Source organism: Scylla paramamosain, chromosome 2, assembly GCF_035594125.1.
Source record: "Scylla paramamosain isolate STU-SP2022 chromosome 2, ASM3559412v1, whole genome shotgun sequence".
Classification (NCBI taxonomy): Eukaryota; Metazoa; Arthropoda; class Malacostraca; order Decapoda; family Portunidae; genus Scylla; species Scylla paramamosain.
The window spans coordinates 12,520,001-12,537,500 of NC_087152.1; the positions used below are offsets into that span (position 1 = coordinate 12,520,001).

At 35.8% G+C, this 17,500-nt stretch overlaps 1 protein-coding gene across 6 annotated transcripts in view; it reads right to left on the reverse strand.

Moving 5' to 3' along the window:
* LOC135110208 (ubinuclein-1-like) overlaps positions 1 to 17,500 on the reverse strand; it is a 74,893-nt gene that overhangs the window by 52,115 nt on the left and 5,278 nt on the right. For all 6 annotated transcript variants that reach the window (XM_064022294.1, XM_064022304.1, XM_064022287.1 and 3 more), the window contains exons 3-11: positions 15,464 to 15,571; positions 15,187 to 15,333; positions 13,762 to 13,866; positions 12,469 to 12,637; positions 12,177 to 12,329; positions 11,684 to 11,898; positions 10,892 to 10,980; positions 8,889 to 9,047; positions 8,491 to 8,571 (exon numbers count right to left, since the gene is read on the reverse strand). In XM_064022294.1, the coding sequence (XP_063878364.1) occupies positions 8,491 to 8,571; positions 8,889 to 9,047; positions 10,892 to 10,980; positions 11,684 to 11,898; positions 12,177 to 12,329; positions 12,469 to 12,637; positions 13,762 to 13,866; positions 15,187 to 15,333; positions 15,464 to 15,571 (1,226 nt within the window). The remainder of the gene's footprint in view (positions 1 to 8,490; positions 8,572 to 8,888; positions 9,048 to 10,891; positions 10,981 to 11,683; positions 11,899 to 12,176; positions 12,330 to 12,468; positions 12,638 to 13,761; positions 13,867 to 15,186; positions 15,334 to 15,463; positions 15,572 to 17,500) is intronic.

Below are 17,500 nucleotides of genomic sequence, written 5' to 3' on the forward strand. Positions count from 1 at the left end.
GAGAGAGAGAGAGAGAGAGAGAGAGAGAGAGAGAGAGAGAGAGAGAGAGAGAGAGAGAGAGAGAGAGAGAGAGAGAGAGAGAGAGAGAGAGAGAGTAAACACACCCAGTACAGTTTTCTTTCTTCATGAAGGGGCATAATAATGTAGTGTTTATAGGGTGACATCTCTGTGGAAGTTACTGGTGAGAACACAGCAGAGCTTTACATCAATAGAACTGATGAAGATCTTTTAATATAGGCTTAGGGAGGCAGCCTGACAGACACAGGCAGGCATGATTAGAGCTGAGGACAGGTTATTATGAAAGCAATATCTTCGGTACAGGTAGTAATGAAATTGCATAAGTTTAGGAATAGTGCATATGACACAAAAAAGTGAATATTTAACAATAAATATTGCAGGAGTGCCTATAGAATGGGTCCTCAGTCCCTATTTGTTTGTAGTCAAATGAAAAACAAATAGAACAAATGACAAGTACGGAGGGCGTTCAAGTTACAAGTGAGATACGTTCTGGAAGGCTGCTCATAAGTTGTTTTGCTTGTAACTTGCCACTGTAATTTTTTTTTTTTTTTTGAGAGAGAGAGAGAGAGAGAGAGAGAGAGAGAGAGAGAGAGAGAGAGAGAGAGAGAGAGAGAGAGAGAGAGAGAGAGAGAGAGAGAGAGAGAGAGAGAGAGAGAAAGTTCACAATGTAATGCTTACTTAGTTGACAACTTGATATTATGAGAGAGAGAGAGAGAGAGAGAGAGAGAGAGAGAGAGAGAGAGAGAGAGAGAGAGAGAGAGAGAGAGAGAGAGAGAGAGAGAGAGAGAGAGAGAGAGGGCACCTTGCCTTATGGGTGATGTGATACTACTGAGCAGTGATAGGCTTGAGGCTTCTGCCAAACACAAGACTCAGATATGCCAGGCATACAACCTGGATTAAAATAAGACCCTCCCCTCTCTCATGGACATTTGTCTCTCTCTCTCTCTCTCTCTCCTCTCTCTCTCTCTCTCATGCACATTTGTTTCTCTCCTCTCTCTCTCTCTCTCTCTCTCTCTCTCTCTCTCTCTCTCTCTCTCTCTCTCTCTCTCTCCTCCTCTCTCTCTCTCTCTCTCTCTCTCATTTTCGGGTTATACATGCCTTTATTCATATAATTCATTATGATGGCTGTTGGAAAGCATAAGACAGGTTTATTTGCCTATTCATGGACTTTGGAGTGGGTGTAGCCAAAGTCCAGCAGGTGTAGCCCCAAGTTATGAGATGCGCTCTCTCTTTCTCTCTCTCTCTCTCTCTCTCTCTCTCTCTCTCTCTCTCTCTCTCTCTCTCTCATGCACATTTTTTTCCTTTCTCCTCCTCTCCTCAGGTTATACATGCTTTTATTCATATAATTTATTAAGATGGCTGGCTGAAAGCACAAGACAGGTACATTTATCTATTCATGGACTTAAATGTAATGGAGCAGGCTTTCTACACCATGCAGTGCAACCCTCCTGTCTCTATGCCTCTCAGAGACTAAATGGGGGAGGTCCATATGACATGGAATCTCAAGCCAGAGTCACTGCAGTGCAGTAAGATATGTTTTCAAATTAAATTTAAATTTTAAACTATTGTCTCAAAATAAACTGCTACAGGGCCTGTGTCCTGGGATGGTCATTCGCTATGCTTCTGTGCTGTGTGGGTAGTGGCAAAGTGGCGTACTAGGTAAATATGGTGCATAGTGCCAAACTTGCACTTTTGGTTAGCAAAGGGAACAATATCAAGAGCACAATTTCATTTTGCAAGTAAACTGCTCATTCTTCTGAACATTCATATCTCATAACCTCGTAACTTGGACACCCTCTGTATATGAATTGGAACATAAAGATTGTAGAAAACGCAGATATTATCATCTTGACAAAAAACAATTTTTACAATAATTTTATGATTTAAAGGAACTGTGAGCTCAGCCGCCTTCATATAAAGTAATCTTGAGAAGCAATGCTTTACTTTCTGCTACACACATGCATAGAGTCTTCAGGCAATACAGATTTCTTTCCATCCTTCCATATTCCAAGGGCAAATAAATGGCCTTTCCAAAACTAACCTTACTAATCCCAGTTTATCTAATAACTAAATCACTTCTATACACATCACAATACACTATAAGCTATTCAATTTTAAGTTTTAAATTAACATTCAAGTTGTAAAATAGCATCAAGAATCACACATAATTTTCCTTAAAAGCCAAATCTGATACCCACTTTCTTCCCCCCAAAATTTCATGAACACAAGCTTGTCTTTCTTATCCTTCTCTCCACATGATGTAACACTGCAATGCTTACTACTTTCTCCACACTACTACTCTCCACATGATGTAACTCTGCAATCCTTACTACTTTCCTAATGTGCTGATTCTTCAGCATACTTTTAAACTATTTACTTGCTGAGCAATATCACATACCAGGAATATATGTTCATCTTATTATGCTCTTTCTAAGATTCTTTAAAAGAATTATTTAGTTTTATTAAGCAAAAACAATGAAAAATATATCATAATAATCTCTTGGAATCACTAAAAGGCAGTGGCCACCATTTGGGTGCATGAGATTCGGTATCTTGACTTCTCTAATTCCTAATTTTTATCTATCCTCACAATTGTTTATTGAACTCTTCTACAGTGAAAAAGCACCGTATTAAAGAAACGAAATAACTTAAGTAAAAGGCATAATTTTACTAGGAACTGAGGGAGGGGGAGAGAGAGAGAGAGAGAGAGAGAGAGAGAGAGAGAGAGAGAGAGAGAGAGAGAGAGAGAGAGAGAGAGAGAGAGAGAGAGAGAGAGAGAGAGAGAGAGAGAGAGAGAGAGAGAGAATATCCAGGAACAGAACAAGAAACATTTATCTTTTAAACTGAACTTCCAAAACTAAACTCTGATAAAGTGATGCATGTGACACCTCCCCTACAGGTAGAGGACAAAGGGACAGGGTAAGATTGAGTAATAGAAAATTCACATAATGATAAAATATACTGCTGGATATTGATACATATAAACAAACAAGAATCTCAAGGGCATTATACTAAAAAGATGCAAAACAATACATTAAGCATTGGAAGGCCACAGTAAAAAAGACCAACAGAAAATAACACTTTAAAACTCTGGCAAGGAATAAATTTTCTACAAGGAAAAGACTCACCAAACAAACAGCATAACAGAAGAATCACACACACACAAAAAAACAGATGATGATGAAAGCATTCCCTACAAAAAATCTGAATCCTACATTACTTACTTGAAGACCCCAAGAAAATGTGCACTACAATCATGACAATGAGCAAGGTTTGTCCACATGGCAAACAATAATGCCATACCAATCTATACTCCTGCTGGTTGTCACAAGGGCACCTTAAAATCTGTCAAAAAGCCTCTATTAACTAAGTACAGTGATGGACAACACTTAAAAATTTTGTTAAAGGTCCTACAAAATGGAGAAGACAAAAGGTCTTTTCCATTAGGACTTAAACTACAATCACCACCAACTGACTCAGTAAATAAGACCAACCTCAGAACCACTCTCCATCCTAATGAAGCACTAATCCTACTCTTAAAAAGATATTTGTAGTATTAAAAATAATGATTGACAGTCACATGCACTTCTTAAAAAAATAATAAATAAAAAAAAATAATAATAATAAATAAATAAATAAATAAATAAATAAATAAATAAATAAATAAATAAATAATTACTACTTTCCAAATCTGGAGTAGAATGAGTACTACATCAGGTATTCTAACAACCAATGAGAAAGCAGCACTTTCAGAAAGCAACAAGGAGTACTCTGCATAGACATTCAACATAATATGCATCAAGATTTTGATAAAAACATACATACAATGGCTACAATACAACCTGTAACATCTAACGAAGCCAGATTAATATATAAAACTCCTAAACAATCTTCTCCATTAGGACTTAATGCCCATATCAGTCAACTAGTTAAGACAATCCTTTCTACTAAAAAAAATGCAATGTTGTTTGAGAGCATCATCATCAACACTATCCATAAATGCAAAACACAGTCCCACCTAAGAATGCTGCCTTTCCAAAAAACATACATACAATGCTAATGATTCAAATCAAATTGTCATCATCAGTAGAATCATTTGGGATCATGATACCCTGGTACAAATAACTGAAAAAGCTAGTAAGTTCTAGATGTTTTCAAAAAGAAAAAAATTGAATAACATTCAAATAAAGAGAACTATGATCACACACACACACACACACACACACAAAAAAAAAAAAAAAAAAAAAAAAAAAAAAAAGCTTACACGCATTGGTATTAGTCATGCACAGTAATGATACATTAATCAATGCAAAAAAAAAAAAAAAAAAAAAAAAAAAAAAAAAAAAAAAAAACATTCATTTCTACATATGCTAGAATTTTACATGGTATTGTATACTATCCAGAAAAATACCAACACTGAAACTACCTACCACCTATATCAACATAAAGCTTCACCAATATGAATGCTATAATTCAGGAAATAAAAGTGATATTTATTACAGGCCAGAGATTCATTCCAGACTACACGTGAAGATCATCAGGATCAACCTTAAAGGAAGCTGCTTGAAGATTTGGGATAAACCTTAACATCAGGGAAAAGGTGCATAATCTATGACTAAGTCCTACACTGCAGCTCATATGTGGAGCATCCTTGGTTCCTACACAGCATTACAGTAATCCATAAAGACTCATTCACTAGTTAACTGAGATGAGCTCCATAGCTTGCCTTAGCTCTCTTTGTTGCAAAGAAACCTAGCATTAACTCTGACAGGGCACTGGAGCCATAAAAACATGGCAACATACAAACAATCTAAATGTTATGCTAAAGACAAAATTCTCATCATACTACCATTAAGAATAGCTTGTTTTGCTTGGTTCTTCTCAGAGAGAGAGAGAGAGAGAGAGAGAGAGAGAGAGAGAGAGAGAGAGAGAGAGAGAGAGAGAGAGAGAGAGAGAGAGAGAGAGAGAGAGAGAGAGAGAGAGAGAGAGAGAGAGAGAGAGAGAGAGAGAGAGACTCTCTCAACATAATAGCAAAGAGTTAGCTAAGTATGTGATGTTGTGTCTCCACAACAACATTTATATAAGAGACTGAAATTTAAAGATGTTCCTTGCTCACACCACTTCCATCTGCATTTCCTTTCAATTATTTCATTTATCAGTTCTTTGTTTATGAAGCCAAACTTAACATTAATAAAACAAGTCATCACAGTCATCAACATTTTGAGAGGCCTTATAATAAAATCTTACTTATATAATGCACAGGCAACCATTGAGTACTGCTCCTCTCAATCAAAAGAGCTCAAACATAAAACAAGTTAGCAAGGATACTGAGGATCATGTGAGGAAAGAATGGATACACTAAGGCTGCTAACATCATAGGAAAAATAACAATGATCTAATTATCATGTTTAAAGCATACCATGATAAGATGGTTACTGAAAATTCCTCAGTATAGCATTTTGGAAAAACAAAGACAGACATACATGTCAAAAGACTAATGTCTAAGCAATGCCAAAAAACATATCTCCTCGAGTATTGGGGCTAATATTTGAATGACTTGGATATAGAAGTATAGTGTTGGCAGATGAGGTTGTGACCCACTACTTGAATTTACCAGTAAACAGTGCACACCTACATCAGCTAGAAAACCTACATGCTCTTGTCTAGCTCCAAATGTGGCTGGTAATTCTCCAACAAGTGTGATCACATGATGACAACATTGTCTTAGTACTTCAAGGCCAAAAGAAACTGCTAATTTGACCCCAAATTTACCTGCCTGTGCATTTTCCTCCTGTGGAGTAAAAAGCTCCAACATTTTTCACCAAAAGGACCAAAATGGTCAGGGCCACACAAGCAAGATGTGGAGGACCTGTATCATCATCCTGGGGCAAAGAGTTAAGGTCAATGAAATTGCTGTCTATGCCGGTTTCCATAGAGACACTATCTTTTACATCCTTCCTGCCAGCAAAGGTCTGAATGAGAATGAAGGTCTGACACATTATGCAGTAATTCTGAATGTTACTTTTTTATTTCCTTGGATGTAATAAATGGATTATTTTTATCAAGGAATATCTTACGAGTTCATCAGTCTCTGTAGAAGCCCTTCCCTATTTGCCAGGGCACCAACACTGTAGTACGAGCAAGGAATATTCAAGGAATATTCATGTTCTAAATGCAAAGCTTAATAAAGGTAGGCATGGAGACAAGACAACAGATACAAATCCTGTATACAATAACAGATAAGGATGAACTATTCGCAAACTTGTCATTCACGAAAGCAGAGTACAGGAAAATATACCCTTCATTCCCCCAATTACAGCACCATGTGATGAAAAGAACAGAAAAGAAAAGAGGCACATCCCATGCTATGTATAGACTGCAATAATATGACTGCTAGCATTGTGTGCTTATACTTTTATCATTGCAAAGAATCAGTATGCTTGTGATATTTTTCTAATAGGCCTAAGGAATATTTCTAGTGTGTGGAAGATATGTGGGAACTTTTTAAATGACAAACAACAGAATGACTGTCTGTCTTTCTCTCCTCATTTATTCAAGTAATTGTCTTAAATGACTTTTGAGCTTTTTTCTTGTCTAGCATTGGCAAAGATGAAAGATTCTTATCCTATTATTTTCCCAAAGGTCAAAATGTCAAATGAAGTTGTATGCTCACACTCTGATGGCAATGTACCACTGCAATGTTAATACACAGTGGTGTGTTTCTGTGCTGTCTTAAGTTAAACCTCTTATATGATGCTTTTGAGAAAGGAACCTCCTTAAACCTATACATTATCAAGGGTATACTGAGTAGGGTGAAGAGAATGCAAAAATCAGGAAGGGAGAGGCTAGTATGCTGGCATAAATTGTTGGGAAAGGTAACACCATGCTGTTATAAAAACTAACACGCCAAATACTCCTTTGGAAAATAGATCTGACAGCAGAGTAATTTTTCAACATAAAGAGTCAAGAACAGTTGAGTATGGAAGTCTTCTAGGATAGATCTACAATACTTGTACCATTTGTCATGAAATCTTGTAAATGTTTTCATTCCTCATACGTTGACAATATTCCCTACAAGCTCTCCTTGTAAGTTTGGGTTTTCAACTCTGGCACCATCTTGGTTACCATTGTTTGGATTCCTTCCAGTTTATTCACATGTTTTTCTTAGTCATAGGATCGAAGAATTCAGCAAAGTCTAGTTTTCACTGATTTTTTTGTCATTATATCTCTGTCCACAAAATTAAAATATAATTTTTTTCTGGCAATAAACTATGATTTATATGTAAGTTTGCATTTCTTTACTTATCTAATCTTGAGGTAGTTTACTACCTTATGCATCCATACAGACAATCTGTCCAATTTTTCTGAATTCTGTCATGTGTGTGTGTGTGTGTGTGTGTGTGTGTGTGTGTGTATTCACCCTGGTCTTATGTAGAGAATTTGAGCCTATGTAGTTTTCATGTCTCTGTTTTGCATGTGAAGTTTTAAATCAAATTAAGGCAAGTTCTTTTCTTTGCACTAATGCTTATAGAATATTTCTAATTATTGATTTTTATTTCACATTTTTTGACATTTTTTTCTTTTAAATTTATATGAACTTAATCTTGTACTTTCCTCATCAAGAAGTCTTCTCTTTAGTCCCTTTAATCACTTAAGTCATGGCTATATCTTTCTCTTTTATCATACAATGTAAAAACACAAGTTCATCTCTCTCTCTCTCTCTCTCTCTCAAAAATCAAGATAAAACTGGCACCACTTTTGTGTAGTTAGTGAGTTTTGGAAGATAAAGGAAATGAAGCAGCAGTTGTTAAGATTGAACTGCAAAGTGAAGAAATTATACTATTGTATAAAAAAAAAAAAAAAAAAAAAAAAAAAAAAAAAAAAAAAAAAGTCTAGTGATTTAATACACTATGCTAAGATGTGAATGAAAATCCTATCCACTGGTTTCTCCTTATTCCAATGTAAATGATTAATGATGTTGGGAGGACAATGATATGGAATGAGTAGTTCTTTGCTCATCTTTCAAAAACTGTTCTTGAAAATAATGAACAATATAGTAAATAACTAAATCATATATATTTTTCCTACAACCTACATGTATTTCATTATGTAATTCATTGGGTAAGTGAAGAGGAGGATGAAGTATGAATTAACCATCAAGAAAATCTAATGAGACTAGTTAACAGCTTAGTCAGGCATTGATGAACAGATGAATGATCAAGTATGTGAGTAATTTAATGATGGATGGAAAAGAGGAAGGAGGGAAAGAATAGCATCCTATAGTTTTGCATCATGTAGAAAGGAATAAAGGAGAACACACATCATTATCAGTATGTAACAATATTAGGTGGTGAGGAGAGCCAAAAGTCAATGTTTCACCACCACAATGCCACTTAGGTTTGGGCTAAAGTCTAGCAGGCACAATAATAGCAACAAACATCAATAGTGATGAAAACAACAGATAAAACATACTTGGACTCTGCTGCCTTCTGACACTCCAGGGCATGTTTCTCCATTAGTGGGGGCATTGCTGCCTCCACTGCTTCCCTCAACCTGTGAGTTATCACCACTTAAATATTCACTCCCTCAGTGCAGTTATCCTTAACATTTGCAAAAATTGTATCATCCTTAATGTTTATTTCAATGTCATATCCTAAACACTATTATGAATGGAATTAATCTCTGTTCTATGAAATGTTTCCTATCACTACTGCACAATGATACCCTTGAATAGTCATTCAAGAATCTGTTAAATTGGTTATTTCAAAGTTTTTACTTTTTTTTTCTACTTTCCCATTTAAAAGGTAATCCCCATCTTATTTCAGTCCAACCTCAGGTTCTCACTAACAGACTGAGGAAGAGCAGCTTACCTTCTGAGTGGTTCCTGCAGCCTTGTTTCTTGCCTCTCTGCCAGAAGATTCTTAGCACGTTTCACAATGGTCTGGGTGCCACAGGGCAGGTGTTGGGACAGATGGTTATAAATCTGGGTCTTCTTCCTCCCTCCAAGCTTATTTAGCTTCATTTCGATACTGTTAATATGAATATGGAGTCATTGCTCAGCTAAGATAATGAGAAAATTTCTTATTATTGTATATGGATCGATATCCACCATAAATACCTTCCTCTCAAGCACATTCTTTTCAAAAAAATATAAAATGAAGTCCAAATACACAAAGGGTTTGAGTATGTTTAATGCAAGATATGGGAAAAATACAGAATGATGGATATGAAAGGTAAATATACAAATGCATAATATAAAAGCTAATCAGAAAGTTTGTTAGCACTCTGTGATTACATAATAATATGACTATGTAAGTTGCAGGGGTAATAGTTTCAAGACATCCACTGATGATATGTTGTAATAATAGAAAAGGAGATTTATGTTCTCTAAGAGGAATGTTCCAGACAGGCTAGATCTACTTAATATTGTATGGAAATACACACCAATGCCACCAGTTTAATGCCTAGACTTCTAAACTATCTTTGCCCTAAACTGAGCAGATAATGCAGTGGAAAAAATCTTTCTGGCAGACCACCTGGCTCACTTCTCCCCTTACTAGTGAGGCAAAGTCTTTATCCTGCATGGGAATCACAAAAGCTAAAGATGGTGATGACCACTTAATAGGTTGTTTCCCCATCATTTACTGATTTACCAAACCTTTACAGCAATTCGGTATTGTCATATAAACCAAAGCCAGGTTATAAGTTGGAATTTAACTTGTCAGAGAGGAAACCTAGGATGGAACTAAGTACCTAACAGTAAACAGGCCTGAGATGTATTTAGTACTTAGCTGGAATAACTGCATAGAGTAGTAGGCTGAGTGGGAGCAGTTGATGGATGAATGTGTGAACGCTTCTTGCTTGTAACTGAGTGACTGTGACTGCTCCTTGAGTGTAACAGTCACAGCTGCGCTCAGAGCAGGCTTATAAAAACTCAAGTCTAGGAGTTTGGATCCTATTCGATCCTGGATCCTTGCTAGTTAACCCAATCTTTCAGATGGGTTTTTAAACATGAATTGGTAATAATACCCATCAATATTTACAATTATCCTGTTGGAAATTAATATATTTCTGACACTTTTGACAAGAACTTTAAATACTTGCACCCTCCATATCATTCGCATCACAAGCACCTCTAAAATAATTTATCCCCATTGGTTAAATTCTGGATCTTTGGCCATTCCATGTCCATATATCTTGCACTATTATGCTATCATGCAGCGCCTTATCTCCATACTCACTCTTCTAACTTTCACTGTGCCCCACAAAGATTCTACTAGTTTCCTTTCTTGCTATGTTTTCTCTCCCATTTCTCCCTCCATACTTCCTAGTTTGCAGAGAACTGAACCAAGGTATTTCATCTCATCCATCTCTTCTATTACTTGTTCACTTAATTTCACATTACATCTTTTCTTGCATTCTCCTTCATTCAACTACATCACTCTTTTTCCTTCTCAAAATCACCACTCTACTTTTCTTACTTTCAATTTCTACCTCTGAGAAACAATATTGCATTTTTTTTCAGATTCTACTCACACTTTCTACAGTTAGTGTATTGCATTTCTTTTTATACTTAGAGAGTAGAGACTACCATAGTCTTCAACTATTGCATAGTTCTACTCCAACATTGCTAATCCTTGTTTTCTCCTAACATATCAATCCATAAGCAAAAAGAAAGACATGGTGACATTACACATCCTTGTTACACCCTCCACTTCTTTTGAAACTTTAGCGCACCTCAATATTCCATTATCTTTTTAATCCATGCCTCTACAGTTTTGTAAAATGTTTTATCACCTTCAAAACTTTCCCCTAACTCCATGAAATCTGCACACATTCTGAACTGCTTTCCATACTTCACTAAGTTGCTTACCTTAATAATAATTTGTTGACAGAATCAGTAAAGAACTTTTGGCTTGATCCTTTGCAGGTATGTCCTTCTTCTTTTAGTTTGCTGATTACCTGCAAATTGATAACAACTCATATATCAAACAGTTCAAGTATTTTTGACAAAGGGGAAACAAGATGGTTAATTAGAAAATGCAATATACACAACAGCACTTAAAGGAAGAAGTGGGAAAGGATATGGAATGTATCAGAAAACTGTCTTTTAAGAAAAAAAACACCAGCTTTTAAAAGTATCCTATTCTACAGATCTTTTCTATATCAACAGGAAATTACTGGAAGCATATTTGCACATTTTCATTGACCTGTGAACTATATCCCACAAACATAAAACTTAAAATATACACATGAATGAATAAATGAATGAATGAGTAGATAAAAGAATAAATAAATAAATAAATAAATAAATAAATAAATAAAGCTGATAATGAAAATGATGACAGTAAAAGATACAAATGAAACTTAGATGTAAAATGAAAGATCACAGATAAGGATCTAAGCAGATGAAAAGGGTAACTTAGAGAGATACATGTGGCAGACACATTCGTGTTCAGAACTCATTATATGGTATATTATGGTATATTTTTTTGCAATGATACAATGATTCAAAACTATTAAACATGAAATAAAAACACACCCAAAGACAGTTAACTTGCTTAATTATATATTGTCCTCAACTATACCTGAAAGTTGTGTCACACCAGCAGCCATATGAAAAACACTTTTATCTTTTATCAGCATGGCTCAGCACACCACCTACCAGAGTGAGATCTGCTGGCAGGTTGTCAGGCAAAGGGATATTGTCCTCTGTGTCTGAAGCAGGATGAGCATCACTTGAAGCACTAGGAGCATCCATTTCCTCTCCTCCTTCCTCCTCTTCCTCTTCATTGACCTCCTCATTCTCTTGGTCTCCTTGGGCTTCCTCCTCCTGCTGGCCTCCTTCTTCATCTGAGTCACTACCACTTGAAGAGGAACCTGAGATGAAAATTAAGTATTATTCTCCATTGTTTAAGGATTTCATAATATTGGTGCTACTTTCCTAATAAGAGAGAATACAAGCTAGATTCTTGAAATTGCTTTCATTACATTGAAAGACATGATCTCAACATCTTACTTGTTAACTGGATGGATTATGTACAGCTTATCCAACAAGGTCGAAGAAACAGACAAGTATTAATTGCCTTTTGTGTGTGGGGATTGCAAAATAGCACATTAACAATTAATCAAGCAAGATGCAAAATGAGTATACTTACTGCCAGAAGAGTCACTGTCAGAAGAGGAGGAGTTAGAGCTTGATGACTGAGATTCATCACTCTCTTCTTTCTGCTCTACAGCCTCTTGTCTTGCCTTGGACACCACTGCTTCTATGCTGGCCTTGATGTTCTCTTCACTGGGAGCCACCTCTCCTGGTAAACACATACACATAATGAAAAGAGACACCCTCTAATAATTCATAAGTTATTAGCCTCAACTACTGCACTGAACTAAATTCCTGTGTTCCTTTTTTCTTGGCTGGAAAACCCATGCCTTGATGCAGTACATTACCTTTGCTCTCATTGCCATTGAGGGGCTTCTCTGTTTCCTGGTCTGAATCTTTCTTCTCTAGATTCTTAGCATTGAACTGGCCAATCATCTTTTTCCTCCTCCTTAACAACTCGCCTTCATCCAACTTGCGCTTCTTGTGGCGTATGAACCCATTCTCACAAAGTTTTCTCTGTAAAACAATTTAATTTATACATGATTTATTTACCCACCATATAAAATATTTTTTTTTATTTATATAACAAAAAAGTGTCAAAAAATATTAATGGAAAAATATTAAGGGGAAAAAAGCATTTAGAAGATAGATTAAATATTTTGAGAATCTAATTAAAACAAATACTTATTCCTAAGAACTTCCCTCTCAAGGGAATGTCTATGGTAGAAATGTTTCTATTTATTCTTGCCCTTGCATATTTTGACTCTCTCTCTCTCTCTCTCTCTCTCTCTCTCTCTCTCTCTCTCTCTCTCACAATTATACTCTGCATTTTGTCTTTCCACTTCACTGGATGTCTCCCTTTTGCCCCACTACATCTATTATACTCATGTACATATGCTCTCTTAGACCTCTCATTTTTCTGCTTTTGTCTCTATATAACTAAACAACATCAGAATAATGCCTCTGAGCCCTTAACCCTTTCATATTTCATATCTTTATCTTTACTTGACATACTGTACACTATCATTACTCTCACTATCCATTCTCCTTACTCCACACTCATTTGTCAAATAGCTCATTTCAACTGTTTGGATCCTTTGTCTTCTTTCCTTAGTAAGGTGAGATGTAAGAGTCTATTATAGAGCTGCAACAGGAAACCAGTTCTACTGTTAAGCTCTGATGCAAAGACGTCCAGGTATACAACACATCTCATGCAATAAAGTCAGTGAGGATCAGGTCATTTTCAAAACAGGTCTAAAACTAGAAAGATAAAGGAAAGCTTGTATATGTTATTGAGAATGTTTCTGTGTGAGGGATGCTGATATATATATATATATATATATATATATATATATATATATATATATATATATATATATATATATATATATATATATATATATATATATATATATATATATATATTGATATATTGATATATTAACATAAACGTAACTAATTTTTTCCAATAATATCATAAGCAGTTTTGCATTTCGACCAGCTAATGAGTACACTGTCCACTGCATTATGACTAATCACCTGAATATGTGATAAAGATGAACAATATAAGACACAGTAATCTTAGTCAGAGGAACTAAACTGGCTTCTTAATTTGTTAAATATGAACCAAGACTCCTTACCTTTTTCATCTGAACTTCCTCATCATCTTCCTCACCCTCTTCTTCTTTATCTTTTTCATCCACTCCTTCCTCATTCTCACCCTCATCATCTGATGATATCTGATTCTGGAAGGTGCACATTTTATAGTTTATTAGATAACACAAGTAAATAGGTGTCAAGTTGACAGCAGAAGTATGTATGACTATAAGAAGCAACATGTTTTTTTACCTTGTGTGATATGAGTTTAGAGATCAGTTGGGACTAGGTGTTGAAATAGTCATTAGATGTAAACTGTTTGAAATTAATACAAAGAGAAACTTGCATGAGGCTGAAACATACATAAAATTCAAGAACAGACAAGGAAAGATTAAAAGTGTAATGGAGATCAGGTGTCTAAGGAACTTGTGTAGAGTAATGTGTATGAATGAAGTCATGAATGAAGAAGTGAGGAGAACTAGTATCAAAATAAAAGCTGAAAGAGGATGGCAAGGATTGCTACAGTGGTTAGGGCATGTGGAGAGAATGTAGCAAGGAAAATTTACCTAATGCGAGATGTAACGTTAAAAAGAGAATTATACACTCAATCAAAAGACAGCTTGAAGAGAGCAATGCATGTAGGAGGAATATCTGTGTGTTATGGAAGAGTGATTATAAATAACAGAGATGAATAGAGTGTAGTTGCAAATGCATGAATAGAGATGCAGCCTTGAGACCCTCTAATGAAGATCTACTCACATCTTGTTCAATTAACAAATTGGATCAAGTGCAAAGAGGACATGGATCTACTAAGATGTAGCAGCTTCAGTATCAGGCTCACCTATGGAGAGTGTTAAGTAAACTGTAACTGATCTTCTCACAATGAAGAATGGTACTCTCTCCCCTAAAGGCCTATAGTGGAACCAGACTAACTTGGTACTCAGGGTGTTGGCTGTTCATGTCCCACATTGGTGTCACATTCACAGTCAAGAGGCATAGGAACACTTCTCTTTTTTGCTCATACTGTCATCCTTTGTCTCAATTATTCCAAGATTAGAAGATGTTATATATATGACTGCATGTTTTCTTGAATGGCTTTCGATTTAATGATGGAACAACGACACTAAATCTTCCAGTACACTTGGCAATGGGTCTAGGCTGTGCAGTACTGCGCCCTTCTGGCAACTGCCAGGTCAGGTCACTCTGGGGTTGAGGTGGCAAAAGCATGGAGAGCCAACACCTTGGGTACCAAGTTAGTCTGGTTCCACTATAGTTGTTAAGATGATGTGACATTGTAGATACAGAAAAGGTTCAAGCAACAAGGAATGTTAGAAAAATTAAAGCCAAGCTGGCTGATAATAGATAAGGAGATAGGACACTATGAGCGTAGATTTGCCCTCATGTGTTACAAACAGGCAAATACAGGAAGGTATGAATATTATATGTATAAATGTTAAAAGTGAACATACCGGTCTTCTTTTTCGCACATCACTTTCACTAGACGCAGTTTCTTCTTCACTACTAATGTCTGGAACGGTTTCAAAATCTAATTCACCTGAGTTAATATAAAACCCTCTATGTTTGGTTTCCAAATGTGTAGGCACCACTTCATCAAACTGGAAAAAAAAAAAAAAAAAAAAAAAAAAAAAAAAAAAGACAAAATCAATAAATGTTTCAGTGATACAGAAGAATTACATATTTTCAGAACAGTTATATCTTGAGAAATACCCCACCAAAGAAACATACTGCATCAGAATTGTCGATGAATGGGTCAGTCTCATCATAGCCTTCTCCGAGAGTTGAAAAATCATTTTCTTTTCTTCTTTTCTTTTTTCTGTTTGGTGTGGCAGTACCCTGCAAGCAATCATCAAAATATTAATGACTTAGACACTATACCAAGAACAAGAATATTTTCTAAAAACATGGACATAATTATAGTTTGAAGCCCTTCACAATTTGGTGCACTATTATGATAACTCTCACAACTCTATGCATAGCTAGTATTATTTACTTCATGATTAATGTCTACAATTATAATATCAATTACAATGTTAAATATCATGAATCTCCTTTACAATACAGAATAATTAACAAGAAAAGCATTTCAAATGACATGCAAAAGGATAAACAAATTTTTGAAAACAAAAATCTAAGCATTACAAATTCCACCACTGTAACTCCATCATGCAGTTTCACACTGACAGAGCACAAGCTTTACTGAATGCCTGATAAACTAAACAAAAAATACTGTTCACAAGTTATATTAAAAAAAAAATCTGACTTTAAGACTGGAGGCAGAAAGCAGTTTATCTTTTGGGTTTTACCTTTAATGTCACTCATAGTGATAGTGTATACCTTGTAACTACACACAGTCCTTCCAATGTTGGAAACATTTCTAAAAGTCCTGTTCTAGGATGGATACCAGGTATGGCATTCTGTTTTGTGTGAGGTCTCCTCACCTCTCAAATTAGATCCCTTTTGGTGGTATTTTCAGCTCAGGGGTCAGCCAGATATCACAAGGAGCTATGCCTGGAGAGTAGTAAGTCTGGTAAACCTGAGGAATTTGGTATTTGGTTTAGGAATCTTAGATCAAGTGTGAAGAATGCAATTTGATGCAAGAGATCAGACATGTTGGAATCAGTCAACAGGTAGCTGACTCACAGCAAAGCCATTCCCCATTATTCACACCAGATCCAGAATTCTTGGCCAAGAACCAAATTCTTCAAGTTGGCGTGGCTCCCTATCCTCCAGGCAAGACACATCTGCTGACTCTTTCTCAAAGTAAACATGCCAAAGAAAGGGTACTGATTTGAAAGCTGAAGAGACATCATGCATAACACGACAGTACATCTGGTTGCCATTTTGAAACTAATCTTCCAGAAATGTCTGTAATGGAAGGACTGATGAGCTGTGTGTGTGGTCACAAAGGGCACACTTTGAAGAACATTAGAGTTAACACACAAAAAGAATAAGCTACTTTTTTTGTCACTTGGTCCAGGACAGTGATTCTCAACCTGGCAGCCATGGCAAGAATTTAGGGGGGCCATGACAGGCTGTTACAATTTATACATTTCTAAATAATGTTAGGCATCTAAAAAAAAAAAAAAAAAAAAAAAAAAAAAAAACTTGCATCTCTCTGTCCAGGCAGAAAGTAAGTTAAGCATATCACAGAAATCTATCAAATACAAGATAATAGTGACTGTCAACTCTGTAATAAAACAAAGGTGTTCTCATCAACATTAATTTTTTTTTAATCTTTTTTTGTTGGGGTGGGATTTGGGAGAAAAATGAAGAGCCACATGAATGTTGAGAATTCATGAGGGGAGGAATGGTGAGAAAAAGGTTGAGAACCACTGGTCTAGGGTCACATACTTTTTTAACAGAGATCATATATCTGACACATATTCTTAAGAACTCTCCAGAACAAAGACCCAAAACAAATGTCTCATTTATCCCTATCCTTGTCAGCTCTAATCCTTTCATTCCTTCCACTCATATACTTGTAAGATTTTATCCTTAAATTTCACAACAAATAACTATCATACAAATACACATCTACCTTTCTGCAATTTTTTCCATATATCCATATCACCTGCCTTCACTACAAAGCTAATTTTTCTCATCTCACTTGATATACTTTCAGATATCTTGCCATATGCACAACCATTTTCATTTTGCCTGGAAATGCATTAGGCATTCCTTTGAAGGCTTGTGATTTTTTTTTTTTTTCAATAAGGCAATATGATTCAAGACAATCAAAACACAAGAAGGAAGTGGGTGGCA